Source organism: Protopterus annectens, chromosome 7.part0 (genome assembly GCF_019279795.1).
Source record: "Protopterus annectens isolate FY-2018-M chromosome 7.part0, PAN1.0, whole genome shotgun sequence".
NCBI classification, from domain to species: domain Eukaryota; kingdom Metazoa; phylum Chordata; order Ceratodontiformes; family Protopteridae; genus Protopterus; species Protopterus annectens.
This window is the reverse complement of record NC_056739.1, coordinates 1,264,871,547-1,264,888,602: the sequence shown is the minus strand read 5'-3', so window position 1 is coordinate 1,264,888,602 and position 17,056 is coordinate 1,264,871,547. Positions and strand designations below refer to the sequence as shown.

The 17,056-nt window shown below is 41.1% G+C and overlaps 1 protein-coding gene across 2 annotated transcripts in view; it reads right to left on the bottom strand.

Annotated features, from left to right (window-relative positions):
• The window catches only part of SMAD3 (SMAD family member 3), a 1,147,441-nt gene that overhangs the window by 602,968 nt on the left and 527,417 nt on the right, over positions 1 to 17,056 (bottom strand). For both annotated transcript variants that reach the window (XM_044077876.1, XM_044077878.1), the window contains exon 2: positions 431 to 624. In XM_044077876.1, coding sequence (XP_043933811.1) covers positions 431 to 624 — 194 coding nt within the window. The remainder of the gene's footprint in view (positions 1 to 430; positions 625 to 17,056) is intronic.

The window sequence follows — 17,056 nt, the reverse complement described above, 5'->3', positions numbered from 1 at the left end:
AGAGACAGGTATGGCTTGGAAATTTTAAACCAAATGTATATGACAATTACCATAATGTAAATCTCACCTTCACTGTAAAAAAGAACAGGAAAATAACGACTCAGAATTGGTGGTGGTGGTGGTGGTGGTGGTGGTGGTGGGGGGTGGATGGTTGCAGCAAGTAAGTTACAAAAGAATCTAAACACTGCAAAGCACAGTGTGGTAAGCTAGTGTTTCATTAGTCTGTTCTACTAAAAGGATATGGTCTAAACATGCAGATATTTAAGAAATTATGTAATGCTACTATTCCCAAAACAAGACATCCTGAGTTAATGTAAAATACTTGCATGGCGATGTAAAAACATTGAGGTCAACAGAAAAACAAGTTATAATAGACAAAATATCTGCCGGATGCAACTTCCAACATAACTGACTTTAATGCAGTCTCTACCTGGTGTCTCCACCCTCTGGTAATGGTAGGGGTTCACACATACTTCATCCTTCTTCATATGAAAAGCATATTCACATAATTCCATAGCACGCAGCTCATGATGACTCTGCAGATCAGGCCAACGCCAAAGCCTACAGTAGATGACATGTGGCAGTCCCTTCCGATGAGATACCTGAAGTCTTCCATCAAGTGACCTATTAAAAAAAAAAAAAGTTAAAGAAATAAATCTTACTGCAGGGAAAATATCCAAAACTCAAAAGAATCACAGCTTTCCAGTCCTTACTCAAACTTCACACAGCATCCCATGGAAAGTACAGCAGCTTATCACAGCACAGACAAAACTGCAAAAAAATTCATTGCAAAAATAGAATACAGCGGCTCCTAGGATAGCTTTACCATTCATAAGATAACCTGTATGACTTCACTTACATACTCTCCTCTGGAAGAAGAGCTCTTTGAACTGAAGTATCTATCTGACACCCCAAGAAAAGAAACCTGTGAATCTTCTCTTGGAATCCACACTTGTATAAAGATCTCTCACCCAAGTGACAGATTCCTGACACTTTGAAAAAGACTCTGAAAAAGATAAGCAAGTCATCTAAATAAAGAAAAAATGTGGATACCCTGTAGTCTGCAATAATGTAACTGTAGCTCGACACTTTGCAAACACTCCTGGTGGACAATCCAAAGGATAAGGCAGAGAACTGATAATGTGCACTAGAAACACAACCTTAAGAAATGCCAGAAGTCCGGATGAACAGGGATGTGATAAGCATCTTTTAAATCAAGGAAATTTGAATGAGGAAGAAGAGGTAAACTTGTAAAGTGACATCATTTTGAATTTGAGCACTATGACATACAGCTTTAGGAAAGAATAATCCAGAACTGGTTTCCATGCATCTTCTTACTTTGGCACTAAAAACATCATTGAATAAAAACTTTTCCCAAACTGGGAAGGAGGACTCGATTCTATCATTCTCTGGGAAAGCATGCGTTCAAGTACGGGGGAAATAAGAGAGTCTGACTTAGTGGATGAGGAATTAAACCCTGAAATTGAGAAATTTCCTCCTACTGCCATCTGTAATATTGATGAATGATCTTCAGTACCCATTTGTCTGAAACTGATTGCTGCCAAAGGGAAAAATGGAGATTCAGGCCTTCTAGAAGGGAAAAGGGACTACCAAGGTAGTGGTGGTAAGTGACAAGGTCCTTTAAATAGTCATTCTGATGCGTTAGACTCTCCTTTGTTTTGGTGGGGTTCTGAATTCTTCTTGGAACCCACCAGCCATTTCTTCTTAAATGCCTGTTTGCCAGCCTTTTGTTGAGATTGTTTATTTTCTATTTTGCCAAAACTGGAGGAGGGGTTAGAGGAGCCCTTAGAAAATTTGGAAAAGGAGGGCTGAAAATCTTAACAGTATCAAGTTACCCCTTTCATCACACTTTTTGATAACTTCTGCAGCAAATTAACCAAAAATTAAATATCTATCCAATGGAGAATTTAAAATCTCATTGTTCATATAATTTAGGAGGTTCTGATAATGCAACCAGACAAACTTTCTCAAAACAGTACAGTGATCACAGCCCTGGAAGAAATATCAACAAAGTCATACACACACACTGTAAACAATGAGTAGTGACTTGTACAACAGAAGAAACTAAATTGCTTAAAGCAGATTTTTCCTTTCAAGATGAAAGTGCAGACAAAACCTTCCTTATACATTCACAATTAGCTAGAATAAACTTTAACATATGTGCCTGTCAATTTAAAATTGTGAAAATCAAAGTTGTGGAAGCATACACTTTTTCCCATACTTGTCAGTAATCTTTCCATTCTTGCCAGGAAGAGCAGGACTGATATTAACCAAATGTTTACAGCAGTAGGATTAGCTACAGCTACATCTGTTGGGTCAGGTTTGGGAAGACTGTATAAAAATTAAAAGACTGACAAACTTTATATATTCTATCTGCCTTTTTAGGGTCAACAAACTGACTATCAGGAAAATTGCAGGCAGTGACACACACATCCTCCACAGCTGAAGGAACTGGGGGAAAAGGTGAAAGTTCTGGAAATTCCTTCTGTAACAGCTCACAGTATTTTCTGAGGGACTGAGAAATGCCAATGATCTCCCACTGAAAACATTGGCTAACCCCCAGTTCACAGTGGTTGTAGGCGCTACACCAGAGAGATCTGGGATAAATAGTGTGGTCTGAGGAAAGTACAGTTGTGCACACTTGCCATAAATGTAGATGTTAAGAGTGTATTTAGTGTTGCAGTAACAACTGATTGGATTTCCTGCTGTCGAAGCCCTTGGCCGGCCTATCAGAGAATTTTCTCCTCCTCCTGAAGCTGGCGGAAGTCCTGATCAACGTCAAGATATCTGGGTGTAAAGGGAGTCAACTGGCACCATAACCTCAGTGCTTTCTTGATACCAAGAGATAGGAACTCCTTCAACAGGTCGCTAAGGCTAGAGGCCTAAGCTCAGAAACTCCAGAGTATGTACAGAGGAGGAGGGAACAATCTGGAAGTTGAGAGAATATCCACCCCCCCCCAATCCTATGGGGCAAGACGGGAAGGAGGGAGTGAAAGAATACTGCAACAGTGAATGCACCTGAACATCTACATTATGGTAAGTGTATACAACTGTACTATGGTCTTCGTGTGTTGCAGTCATAACTGATGGGATGGACTCAAAGCTGAAAGGAGGCTGGATGGAAAATTTTATGGACAGGAAAGGATGCCCTGTAGGATGGCAGTGGCAAACCCTGCTCTGGACTTGGAGAAGGCTGGAATGTGATGATGTTTGGTGAAAGCAAGCACAGAGGACTAAGCAGCAGCTTCCAAAATGCCCTTAATGGCCACTACTTTAACAAAGGCTGTAGATGTAGCAGTAGCCCTAGTGGAGTACAACCTCAAAGGATCTGGAGGCTTCTTCCCATGGTGGCTGTAGCAAAACAAGATGTAGTGGGAGATCTATTTGGAGATGGTTTGTTTAGAAACTGGTCTCCCCTCAGAGCTACTGGCAAAGGCCACTAAATACTGGTCAGACTTCCTGACATTCTTTGTTCTGAGCAAGTAATAATGCAGTTGCCTATGCATGTTGACGGTATAGAGGACTCTTTTTCCAGGGTTAGGAAAGAATGTTGGCAAGTGGATGGTCTGGTTTAGAGAGATTTATTTATTTATTTTACATTTGTTGACCGGGCTAGTCTAACTGGATATCTGTCCATTTTCAGTAGAGGCCCGGGGAGATAAGCTCCAAGACATGGTCCAAAATACAATAATACAAGTACAAACAAATAAAAAATAAGAAATAAAATATAATATTCTAGTAAAAATAGCAATTTTCCTGGTATGGAAAAAAATGCATCAACAAGAGGTAAAAATCACAAATAGTGCAAATTGAAAGAACTTGGACAACAATGCAGGTTAAAGTCAGAGGTAGATAAAAGGAAATAATTATAGTAAAAAAAGGGGGAAAAAAAAGAAAGAAAATCATCAGTACTTGCAACATGTAAAAGACAGCAGAAAGGTTAGGCAGGATCTAACACTGAGGACCTGCAGTATAACACAGTGCTATTTTTAAGTATGGTGACATAGTATAGGTTAAGTCAGAAGTGAAAAAAGGGAGTTTGATGTGCAGTATTGTTGCAAAGGATTTGCTTAAGAAAAGATATATAATAGAGGATAGACATAGTGAAAAAAAGGTAAAACAGAAAAATATAATAAGGTGGGAAAATGTAGTAGAGGATAGTAGGGAGTGGATAGGTAAGTCAAGTTAGTAGAGGTAGATGACTAGTCTGGTCTGGAGCAGGGGCAAAGCCAGTATGTTTTGATGAGAAGCTTAATTCTGTTTTTAAATAGAGATAGAGAGGTGAGTGAGGTGATGTCATTAGGGAGAAGATTCCAGGATTTACCTACTGTATTAGAAAAAAGAGAATCCCCAGCTCTGTTATTAGGTTTTGAGGTGTGGATAAGAAGTTTGTGAGATGATCGTAAGGACTTTAGGTTTTTATAGGGGTGATGAGGGTAGATAAACTTGGGAGTATTAGAAGGTTTGTATAGGATGTTGTGGGCAATGGTTAGTTGGTGAAATTTAATCTGTTGTTGTAGTTCTAACCATCTTAGCTGTTTTAAGTTTATACAATGATGGGTTCGGAATGGGTTGCCTGTAGCAAATCGTGCAATGTTATTATAGGTAATTTCCAATTTACTGAGGTTATTCTTGGAGAGATTAGTAAAGATGGGAGAGGCATAAAGGAGTGTAGAGATCAAATGGGTGTGGGCGATAGTAGTTTTAGCAGTAGGGGAAAGGAATGGTTTAACCCTATAGAGACAGCCAATTTTTTTATTGACAGTCTTTATGGTATTATTGATATGGATATCGAAGTTCAGATTATTGTCGATGGTGACACCTAGTAGTTTGATGGTATAGTCAGAAGATATTATAGTACCATTGATAGATGTCACTGAGAATTGAAGAGGAGAGGATTTCAGAGTAGGAGTGAAGAGGAGGAGTTTGGTTTTCTTTGGGTTCAAAAGAAAGCAATGCTGAGTGAACCATTGTTCAACTATGTTAAATACTTTTTGGGTGAGAGCATGAAGGTCATGGGAGGATGTAGCTGAACATAATAGTGTGGAGTCATCAGCATATTGTATACATGTGGCTTGTGGGATAGCTAGATGAAGGTCATTAATAAATATGGAAAAAATAAGGGGTCCAAGTATGGAACCCTGAGGGACTCCTAAGGTAATGGGTAAATGGGAGGATAAAGTATTATGCCAAAGTACTGCTTGTTGACGTTTGTCAAGGTAGGATTGGAACCATTTTATGGAAAGTGGGTCAAATGACAGAGATTTTAGGATGTTTATGAGAATCTGGTGGTTTACCATGTCAAATGCTTTAGTCAGGTCAATAAACAGAGCAGAAGAAAGATTATTCAGGTTTTGTTGTTTGTTAATGTAGTCAGTAAAGGACAGGAGGGCAGTGGTAGTGCTGTGTAAGGGTCTGAAACCATGTTGACAGTTGGAAAGTAAACTGTTTTCGATTAAATGGTGAAGAAGTTGTTTATGGATACATTTCTCCATGATTTTAGCTAGGGGAGAAAGTAGGGCAATGGGGCAATAGTTAGATATTTCTGTGGACTGTCCACCTTTATGTAGGGGGATAATATGGGAGAATTTCCATAAGGTGGGGATGTAACCCTCAGTAATAGTCCTGTTGAGCAGTATGGAAATAGGATAGGCTATGGCATTGGATGATAGTTGTACATATTCAGAAGGCAGTAGGTCTGCAGAAGGAGAGCATGGTTTCAGTTTCTTCAAAAGGGTTTGAATAAATGCGGCTGAGACAGCTTTGAGATGAAAGGGGGGGTGGGGTTGAGGAGTGTGAGGGTAATGTGAAGGTATCTGATGATAACTGACCAGCTAGAGTTTGGATGGCATCTGTAAAGAAGGTATTGAAGGTATTAGCTGTATGGATGGGATTTTTCTGGTCTGTATTTTGAGGGTTTGGTGTTGTGGATTGACCTGGGTAGAGCAATGGGCTTAATGCTAGCCCAGAAGTTCTGTCGGTTGTTGTAATTAGGTTGTTGATACTGTACGAAGTATTTTTGTTTGTCAGAAAATATGGCCTTTTTAGTGTCATTTCTTTGCTGTCTAAAGGTTAGTTGGTCAGCAGTGTTTTTTGTCATTCTCCATTTGGCCCAATATTTATTTCTGATGTAAATTTTGTGTTTGGTTTAGTTAGAAAGCCATGGAGCAGACTTGGTCTTAATTCTGATAACTCTAGAAGGAGCATGATGGTTAAGAATGGCAAGAAAGGTAGAATTAAAGAAATTAACGGCTTCATCTAGAGGCAGTTGTTTTAAGGGAACCCAATTGCATGCTCTTAGTTCCATTTGGAATAGATCAGGGTTAAATTCCTTTTTGGATCTAATATGTCTAATGGAGGTTGGGGAGGGAGTGTTAGCTTTATATCTGGTGATGTAGGTAAGTGAGTGATCACTGATATCATCAGGGAGAGTTCCAGAATCATAGTAGACAGTATGATTGTTTGTGAGAATCCAGCATAATATGCTTGTTTTTTTGTTAGCTTTATTTATTCTGGTGGGGGAGGTAATGGTTTGAGAGAAACCATATAGGTTTATGTGTGTGGTAGGAAGGCTACTACTATAGGAATTCCAGTCTAAATTTATGTTACCTAGAATTATGGTTTCTTGAGGCAGGTGTTGGGATAGCCAGCAGAGTATGTTTTCCAAGGTGGCTATGTTATTTCCAGGGGGCAGATACATGCAGATGATATAGATTGATTTAGCTTTGCTAAGTTCAATTTAGAGATGTGAATCTCAGCATTGGAGTCATGAGGTAGATTACAGTTGTAAGTGGTTAACTGAAAGCCAGATTTAAATAGAATAGCCACCCCACCACCTTTCTTAGCTACTCTGTCAAGTCTTAGGATATTATATCCAGGTGGGATAATTTCATTGTCTCGGATGAAAGGTTTTAGCCATGTTTCAGTTAGGCAGATCATGTCAAAGGAGTACACTTCTAGGAGAGCATGGAGTTGAGTTACCTTGTTGTAATGCTATGTATGTTAAGATGTGCTAGTAGGAGAGAGTTAGAAGGTCTTGCAAGGGAGATAGATTGAATATGGTTTTGAAGAGTGATAGGGGTAACAGTTGGGCCAGGGTTTGGATGACTATCACCATCCTTTACTGTGAGGAGTTGTAGTAGATAGCTTGGATTAGGGAATTTGCTGTAAAGAAGTAACACTCTTTTATAATATTGTGTACTATATTTCATGTGTAGTGTTCTATGATACTTTGATAGTAGGTAGCTAGGTGTCCATATTATGTTTGCATGCTTATGGAGGTGTGGTAAGGGTTGAGAGTTGGTCTGTTGGTTGTGGTAATAGTGTCTGGATATATTGGGTGCTCATATGAGGATAGTAAATATACAAAGGTTAGTAGTAGTAGTGGTAAGAGAGTGAAGTAGAATCAGATTTGAAGAGAGATAGTTAAATAGGCCATTGTGAGGGAAATAGTTTATTGTTGTATATTTGTAGGGATGGAAGTATATAAGGTGGGACTGTGTAAAGATAGAAGGGAGTGGTGAGTGAGAAGGGGAGTGGTTAGAGATTGGAGATGTAATAGAAGTTGGCCAATGGGATATGTGAAATTGGGTAGTGGGAAGAGGAAAAGGTGTGCTTAGAAAGTATAAGAGTAGGACCCCTGGGGGTGGGTGGGAATTGGAGGTAGGGAGGGGGTAGACACGGAGAGTGGAGCAGTTGTAGAGGAAACAATCAGCAGGGCTGATTTGTGAAAGTAAGTTTTAAAAGTCAGATGTGGTGAAGGTCAGTGAGAAGTGATCCTAGGAAAGGTAGTAATGGACTAAGTGGTAGTAAAAAAAAGTAGGTGAGAGAACAGGAATAGGAATGCAGGTACAACAGGAGAAAAAAGGGTAAGAGGCTGTGTAATACGAGGATGAAAGGAGAAAAAAAGCTGGGTAAGGATGCCACCTAGTGGACAGACCTAAATGTACAAGCAAATGTATGAAGGTGTTAGAGGAGAAAATCAGGGAAAGGTGGGAGATTTAGTCGGTGAGGGATTCAAAGAGGATGGGAGAGAGAGAGAGATTTATGTAGAGAATGGGGGGGGGGGAACTCTGCTAGAAGCTGCTGGCTGCCCGAGTTCAAGACGTAACTCACCACCTGTAGCAGTGGTACACTAGTTTAAAGACAATTCAGGCAGGAAATTATATAGTACACATACTTTTCCTGTATCCTTGATATAGGAATTGTAAGGCAGTTGGTCTGTGAGGTGTAACGCAGGTAGTTGTAGGGTTTCCTTTAATTTCTGACAGGTTAGTGCTGGAGGCACGGGTAGAGCAGGTAACTTAGGGAGGCGAGAGAGACAAGGTAGTTAGAGAAACAGGAGTTAGCACAAGTTAGATTTAGAGTGGGTATAAAAAGTAATCAGTTACCAATACCCATATATAGACAGCAAATATACAGTACAATAATCCTTGTAGTGCAGGTACAACTAGTCATTCACAGAGGCAGAGTGTAATCATAGCAGTTTCACAAATCTAACAATTAGTCATTGACAGAGCAACTAGTCATTCACAGAAGCAAATATGTAATCATAGCAGTTACACAAAATGTTAACAATTAGTCATTCACAGAACAGATATATAAAGACATGGAATTAACATTGAAAGTCTACCCTGGTAGCAGTAGATGTGATCACATAGTTAACCATTATATCAATGCTGTAGGGTAGAAACACAGAGGAAACACTTTTTGCATGAGATTATATGCCCCTAGATATTAGCAGGAACCAGACGCTAATCATAAAAGATGTTCCTATCTATTTAATAAGCAACAGAAGTCAGCCATTATTCAATAATCACTTAAAAGGACTATGATGAGTAAGGACAGGCTTAGATCAACTGTAAAATAGCACAGTAACAGCTTAACAGAAATAGAGTGAAAGAAATTAGACATTCAGAGTAAGCACTTAGGAGGTGCCATTTTTAGCCAATATACAGTCACTGACAATATAGGTAGTGTGATAATGCTCAGAGCAGGATCTTCCTGAGAATAAGGATTAGAAAGAAATAAAAAAAACTTGCCATAGTCGGCTTGTTTTAAGTGCCGTTGTCAGCTTGTTACTGAAGCCAGAGGCAGACTGCAGTTATCGGCTTGTTTAAAAAAAAGCCTGAGGCTGTCTATGAAGATGTCGGCTTGGTTTAAAGCAAGAGGCAGTCAGTGCCGTTGTCGGCTTGTATCAGAAGCCAGAGGCAGACTACAGTTATCGGCTTGTTTAAAAAAAAGCCTGAGGCAGACTGCAGTTATCGGCTTGTAAAGCAACACAAGGTTGGTGTAGTGGAACCTAGCCTTGTCCAGGCTTGGGAAGCAAATGATGAGTGAATCGTTACACTAAATAAAGTAGCAGGGTAGATAACATGCGATTAAGCAGCTATCGGCTTGAAAACGCTTCAGGCAAAGTTAGAATGTTCTACAGTCAAGGGACGGCTTTGGACAAACATGAAGTGAGAAAAAAGCTAAAAAATGTAGTATATAACAAAAAAACGCCACTAGAGGCTTAAGTAATCAAACAAACAGTCTAGGGTAGGCTTTACAAAGGGTGGGAAAAGCAGTAGTCAAATAGTGGCCCAGTTAGGAAGCACAAGATTAAAACCAAAACTGTTTTCCAACTTGAATAGCAGTTCAATTCACTCCAAATAAATACAATATATTTGTAACAGCCTTAAGAATCCAGACAGTCAACCAAAAAAGAAACGCTTTACATAACTGTCTCTTCAGGATTAACACAATGCAGGCAACAGGTAGATTTAAAACATCAACAAAGGTCTGGATGATGTAAAATAGCTAATCCTACCAACAGATATTTATTAAAAAAACCTTGATATAAAGAGCCTCAGTAAAAAAAAAAAAAAAAAAAAAAAAAGATAACTACATACCACAGGGGTTAGACACCGACAGAGGGAGCAGACAGCAGCCAGGCTAAGTCCCTAAACCTAAAGATGGCGCCCCACTAAGTCCAGGTTATTTATGGGAGATTTGAGGAATAAAGGTAGCAAGGGGAGGGGAGTGGGGGGAGAGTGCAGGTACAGGTGGGAGGGGCAAGGGAACTGGCAAAGTCAAGCAGGCAATTGGACATCATGCAATACAGATAATAGTATAGCAAGTAGGAGGGTTAAGGCAGGTGTAGGCAGGACCAAAGGGAAAAAAAGACTGAGTGCAAAGAGAGTGACTGTCAGTAGTAATATGAGATGTCCAAAGGACTAGAGCAGGGCACGGAGAGTGGAGCAGTTGTAGAGGAAACAATCAGCAGGACTGATTTGTGAAGGTAAGTTTTAAAAGTCAGATGTGGTGAAGGTCAGTGAGAAGTGATACTAGGAAAGGTAGTAATGGACTAAGTGGTAGAAAAAAAAAGTAGGTGAGAGAACAGGAATCGGAATGCAGCTACAATAGGAGAAAAAAGGGTAAAAGGTTGTGTAATACGAGGATGAAAGGAGAAAAAAAGTTGGGTAATGGTGCCACCTAGTGGACAGACCTACAAGTGCAGGCAGATGTATGAAGGAGTTAGAGGAGAAAATCAGGGAAAGGTGGGAGATTTAGTTGGTGAGGGATTCAAAGAGGATGGGAGAGAGAGAGAGATTTATGTAGAGAATGGGGAGGGGGGGACTCTGCTGGAAGCTGCTGGCTGCCCGAGCTCAAGACGTAACTCACCACCTGTAGCAGTGGTACACTAGTTTAAAGACAATCCAGGCAGGAAATTATATAGTACACATAAGGCAGTTGGTCTGTGAGGTGTAATGCAGGTAGTTGTAGAGTTTCCTTTAGTTTCTGACAGGTTAGTGCTGGAGGCCCGGGTAAAGCAGAGATCTCTGTTACCACTTTAGGCATAAAGAAATTGTTGGTCCTAAGAGAGACTGTTAGGGTGGAAGATGATGAAAGGCATAAAGAAATGGTTGGTCCTAAGAGAGAGAGAGACTGTTAGGGTGGAAGGTGATGAAAGATCCCACACACATAATGACCTGAAACTCTAAACCCTTCTAGATGAAGTAATGGCTATCAAGGATCTATTCCAGGTCAGGAATTTGAGGTCTGTGGAGGCAGACAGTTTGAAAGGTGGGGGGGTGAGCTTCTGAAGAATGAAACTGAGATCCCACAGGGGAACAGGAGGCTTCCTTGGGGATCTAACATGGATAACCCTCTCAAGAACTCTTTCATGAGGGGATGGAGGAAGAGAGGGGGTTGAGCAGGTACAGATGCTGAAATTTCTGAAGTATGAATTTTAATATAGGAATAATAAGAAAGCCCTCTGCCAAACAGTTATGGTTAAGTTTGAAAGGCTCAGAGGCATCTCAGCTTGAAGAGGGCTCTGATCCTTTTTGTTTGCTCCATATAGTGAATCCTTTCCACTTAGTGGAGTACGGTTTTCTTGTGTTAGGTCTCCTGGCTTTTTCTTTACAATGTCCATGATCTGTTTGTCAAGGGGTGCCCCCTCAAGGCTGTCAATTTGAGATTGTCCAGGTTGGGGTGTAGGATGGTGCCCTTTATTTTGTGTTAATAGGTCCACTCGTTGAGGCAGCAGCAATGGTTCCTTCTTGCTTAGAATGAGCATTAGAGGATGCCACTCTAGTACTATCAGAATGACCCTTGGTCCTTCTTCCCTTATCTTCAGCAGTACCCTGGGAAGAAAGGTCACTGGGGGAAGGTATAAAGGAATAGGCCTGTCCAAGGGAAGGAGAAGGCATCTGTCTTCCAGACTGACCTTGTTTTGATCCTTGAGAAAAAACTTTTTCAAGTGAACATTTTCTTTGGTGGAAAAAAAGGTCTATTTCTGGCACACCCCAGTCTTTGACTATGCTGAGAAAAACTTTCTGATGCAGTTGCCACCCATGAGGGTCTGACAGGCTCCTGCTTAGGTGATACACCAGTTGACTGGTTTCTCCTGGTACGTACTGTGCCATGAGGTTCAGACCGAGGGAGTCTGCTATTTCAAAGAGTTCATGGCTAGGCTAAAAAGAGGGTGAACAGTCAGCCGCCCCCTCCCCCTGTTCATTTATGTACCACATAACTGTGGTGTCCACTGCAGCTTCCTCATGTAGTCTGGCCAGGGGGATCATGAGGATGCAAGAGGCTATATAATCCAATGCTCTGAGGTAGCTCCTGAGAAGGAAGTTTTGGAAGTTGAGCTAGAAAGGTAACCTTGCCTGGAGGAAGGCAGGTGTTCTGAAGTTAAGAGTCTAGCAAAGCCCCCGGAAACACAATCCTGTTTGTTGGGATGGTTTGGGACTTTTGGGTATTGATGGCTGGCCCCAGTGAAGTCAGGTCCGCTTGGGTGTAAAGCAGATCCACTCTGAGTTTTTCTAGATCTAGTGCCTGAATGAGGCATTTGTCTAGGAGTAAATCTGAATACCCTTTGACCTAAAGAAGGCTATCGCTGGGGCTAGGCATTTTGTGAAAATCATGGATGTAGTAGACAAGCCAAAGGGCTGAGCACAGAATAAATAGTGCTTCACACACCTGCTGTGAAGAGTAAGAAACTCCTGTGAGATTTTTCTATGAGGCTGTGGAAGCATGCATCCTTTAGATCTAAGGTTACCATATAAGCATTGGTGAGATTATGGGGAGCAATTTTTGAAGGGTTAACGCTTTGAATTTTCATACCTGCAATAATCTGTTGAGCCTTGACAGGTCTAGAATTGGCATCCAGGTACTCTCTTTTCTGGGGACTATGAAAAAACTTGAGTAAAATCCTTTTCCTTGTAATGTGTTTGGTACTGGTTTCATAGGACCTTGGGCGTACAGGAGGTGTATCTGATTTAAAGCCTCTCTTTGTTGGTCTGGTGCAATATCTGGGAAACCTGATTGAATTAGAGGTCGTTTGAAGTGGAGTTTGCAACCTCTCTGTATGATTTTTCAGTATCCGATTATCTCTGGTAATGGCAGTCCAATTCTTTAAGAAGGACAGCCATCCTCCTAGCCTGAAGGGGTAGGAAGAAGTGGGATGGGAGGGGGAAAGGGGTAGCCATGATTGCCCCCTGTTGGGTCGCTGTTGGCAGGATCCCACAGACCTATTAGAATCTGCATGTCACTGTCTGGGACACTTGTGCTGCCTTTGACTCCTTTCCCTTTGAGGTCTCCTATGTCATGGCTTAAACTGGGAAGCCAGAAAGGACCAGTGTTTGGTATGGTAACTGTGGCTGAAGCAAGGAGGTTGAACTTGGAAGAACGTCCTTGACCACTGGCATGGACTTGGCCTTATCCTCCATCTTCTTAAGTACATGTAGAAAGCAACCTGCTGCTGCCACCCAAGCTGAAGTAAAATGGTTGAAATTGTTAAAATCAGTTCCAGACCAGAAACCTGGATTAAATGAAATTGTACCGCTCAAACCCATCTTGAAAGGAAGGGCTCTAAAGAAATAATGCACATGCATCAATCCTGTGTTATTTCACTTTAAAAACTCCAAGCTTTTAGCTAACACTAAGTAAATAGAACATGCACTCTGAATGAGAGGTGTGTCCATACACCAAAACTTTATGGGTTGACTGAATGATTGAGCTGCAGAAAGCTCTTTTGAAATGAAAGGATGCTGCTTTTTTCTTTAGATTTGATAAAGGTTCAACAAACGAAAGCGCTTATCCAGACAGCAGCAGCAGGATTACGTTTTGGTTTGTTAATAAAGGAACTGATTTTAACAATTTCAACCATTTTACTTCAGCTTGGGTGGCAGCAACAGGTTTGCTTTCTACATTTACTTGGTTTCCATGCATACTGCCTTTGGTAGTGAGCTCAGTGAATCTTTTTGTTTCTGTTATCTTCTTAAGGACGGCTTCGGCCTTGAGGCCAAAAAGGAAATATTTGTCCAAACGAGCATTCAAGAGACAGGGTTCACGTTAATCGGTAGGGACTGTTCCCTCAGCCAGGCATGTCTTCTAATGATGGATCCTGTAGCTGCAGACCTGCTGGAAGCGTCCAGACTATCAAAGCTACAGTGCTTAGCTCCCTGACAGCAAGAATTGCACATCCAGCAGTTCCTTGGGGAGGGCCTTAATTTCAATCCATACCAGTTTTTGCTTCCTCTGATCTAAAATGGTTTCTTGATGCATCACCATATGAAACTGGTAATTCAACGCTCTCGTGACCATGGTTGCAGTGGTGTACACTATTTCCAAACCTTTTCAAGGCTTTGCTTTCTTTGTCAGTTGGCAGGGGATTTTTGGAAGTACTACCTTTAACTCCCCTAAGACCGTGAATCACCACTCCAGGGTCTGCTACCAGGCTCTTGAAAGGTGTCTGTGGCAATCCAAAACCCTGTAAAATCTGATTTCTGAGGGGAAGGAATCTGGCTGTACGCAAAAATTCAGCAAGACATCATCCAAAACCTCTAAGACTGGAGGAATGGCAAGAGATGTTTATGCTCAAGGAGTTTTACAAATTCTCTAACCCTGTGCTTCCCATTTAAAGTGTTCCCATAAGGTATGCAGGGTCCCACCAAAAGAAAGTTCTTGGGGGTAGAGGCTCATCAAAGTATGAATCTCCATAGGAAGCAATAAATAAACCTTCCTCAAAGGTGAATTAATCATTATCATCCTCACAGCCAAAAGGAAGACTCCAGGGGGGGGGGGGTTCTTTTACACTGAGAAGATTCAGGGTCACAACCTGGGAGAGAAAGGCAACTGGATCTGACTATGGTGATCAAATCCTCAGCCAGGCTAACTACTGCTGATAGGCCTAAGTTTGGGAGTGGGAACTAGTAGGCCTCAGCTGGGAGAAGCTGGATGCAGCCTTTCTATGTGAGACCTTAGGCTTAGGCCTGAGGGCGACTTCCTTGCTATGCTGGGATGCAAGTAGACAGACAAATATAGATGACCTGAACCTAGGCAATCTCCTCATGACAAAAATCTACAGACATCCCTTCGTCAATTAGAGAGTGGTTGCTTGAAGATGGAACCTGCAAAGTCCTTCAGCTTGTGTGGAAATAAGGCTTGTGCCACAACCTCAGTTGTCAGAGAGGACTGCAAAGGCATTACACCTTTTTTGATGATAAGCCTAGGGGGTCAGTTAACTTTCACGGACATTAGTCAAGAAACATATGAAAAGCTCTCCAACGGGGTCCTTAGCTTTAGACATCAACTTCCTCTATGGTGGACTGACGGATGCACTGACTAGCACTCTGCTTTGGGCTCCAATGGCTAGAAAGAGCCGAGGTTATGGTGCTGGCTAATATCCCTTTATATCCAGATATCTTGACATTAGTCAGGGTGTCTGCCAAATTCAGAAGGAGAAAATTCTCTGGTAGTCGGGCCGAGTCTGGTTTCTCCCTCTTTCTCCAGGTCCCCAATAAGACTCCCCACTAGCACAGCTACAGAGTAGAGTCCTTAGCCAGGCTTCCAAGCCAAGTCCTCCAACACTCTCTCTGTCCAACCAGTGCTTCATGTCCCTGCTTAAGAAGCTGACACACACACTCTTGGAGATTTGTTGTACACCCCCCCCCCCACACACACACACACCCTGGGAATGGCTGGCACAGTTTTACTTGTTATGCCCCCTTCTGCCCAGACTATAAAGTAGTTATCACTGTCACCAGAACCTCTTATCAGCTACTTTAAGGCCCTTAACAAAGGGTGTCCAGTCTTATTCTGTAAATGTTACTATCAATACAAATGGCAGTGTGACCAAGAACAAAGCTATTAGGAGAGGCCCACAGCGTCACCAAATAAATATGCAAGTACTCTCAGAACATAAGTATGTCCAGACAGATCAGCCACAATGAAAGGTTTAAATGTATTTAATAATAAATAATAAAACAAGACAACACGAAATGTACATTTAACACTGACAGAGTTCAAAATCACAGGAAATATTTAAATATTTAATTTTATATAATATATATTTTTCATATTAATATTTAAATATAAAATATTTTAGTTGAAACATGACTCTCCAACAACCAGCTCTTCCTTAACCTTAAAAAAAAGCTATTAGTCTTCCTACCTAAAAACTTCAATATTAAACACTCCTCCTCTATACAGTCCCTTAATAACACTTCCATTCAAGTAGAATCCATTACTAAGCTCTTAGGCGTAACCATCGACGATCAGCTTAAATTTGACTTGCATATTAATAACTGCATCAAAAAGACTCATTCAAAACTAGAGCTAAAAAAAGCTATTAGTCTTCCTACCTAAAAAGTTCAATATTAAACACTCCTTCTCTATACAGTCCCTTAATAACACTTCCATTCAAGTAGAATCCATTACTAAGCTCTTAGGCGTAACCATCGACGATCAGCTTAAATTTGACTTGCATATTAATAACTGCATCAAAAAGACTCATTCAAAACTAGAGCTCCTTTACCGTAACAAGAAATTCCTTACCTCTGAAGCCAAGATCACTCTCTCTCTCTTTCCTACCTTCTACCCAGTCTAATATGCAATTTTCAAATTTTCACAACTCTTAACTCGGCACTCCTGACCAAACTCAAATCTACCTACAACAAGGTAGCTAGATTTGTTGCCCAACAAACCTACAAATCCCATCACTGTTTCTCTCTAAATCAGCTAAACTAGCTTGAATTACCCCACCAGCTTCTCTCTCAGCTCCAGATCATCCATTCTATCCTATACCAGTCTTCCTACTGCCCAGCACCATCTCCTCTCATCTCCCATTATTCTCTCTCCAGACCTCCCCAAAGCTCTAACCAAGACCTACTACAAATCTACAAACCAAAGTCTAAATTTGGACGCAACATGTACAGCTATCACCCCGCTATAGCCTGGAAGAGCCTCCCACTAGAAATTAGGACCCTTACTCATCCTAAACAATTTAAGACAGCCACCAAAGAGCACTTTAAAAGTCACTGGTCCTGCCACTGCACTCTCCCTTCTTAAATATCCCCTACTTCTCATACCTTAATCTACTTTCTGCCCTTAACTCACTCTTCTCACTAAATCTCTCTAATCTTTCTTGACTACTCTTCCCATCTTCTAAAATCTACTAAGCAAATCACCTCAGAGAAACATTCTATTGTAATTGCCTTGCCTTCATGCAACTATATTATGATAAAACTGGGTTTTTATAACCACT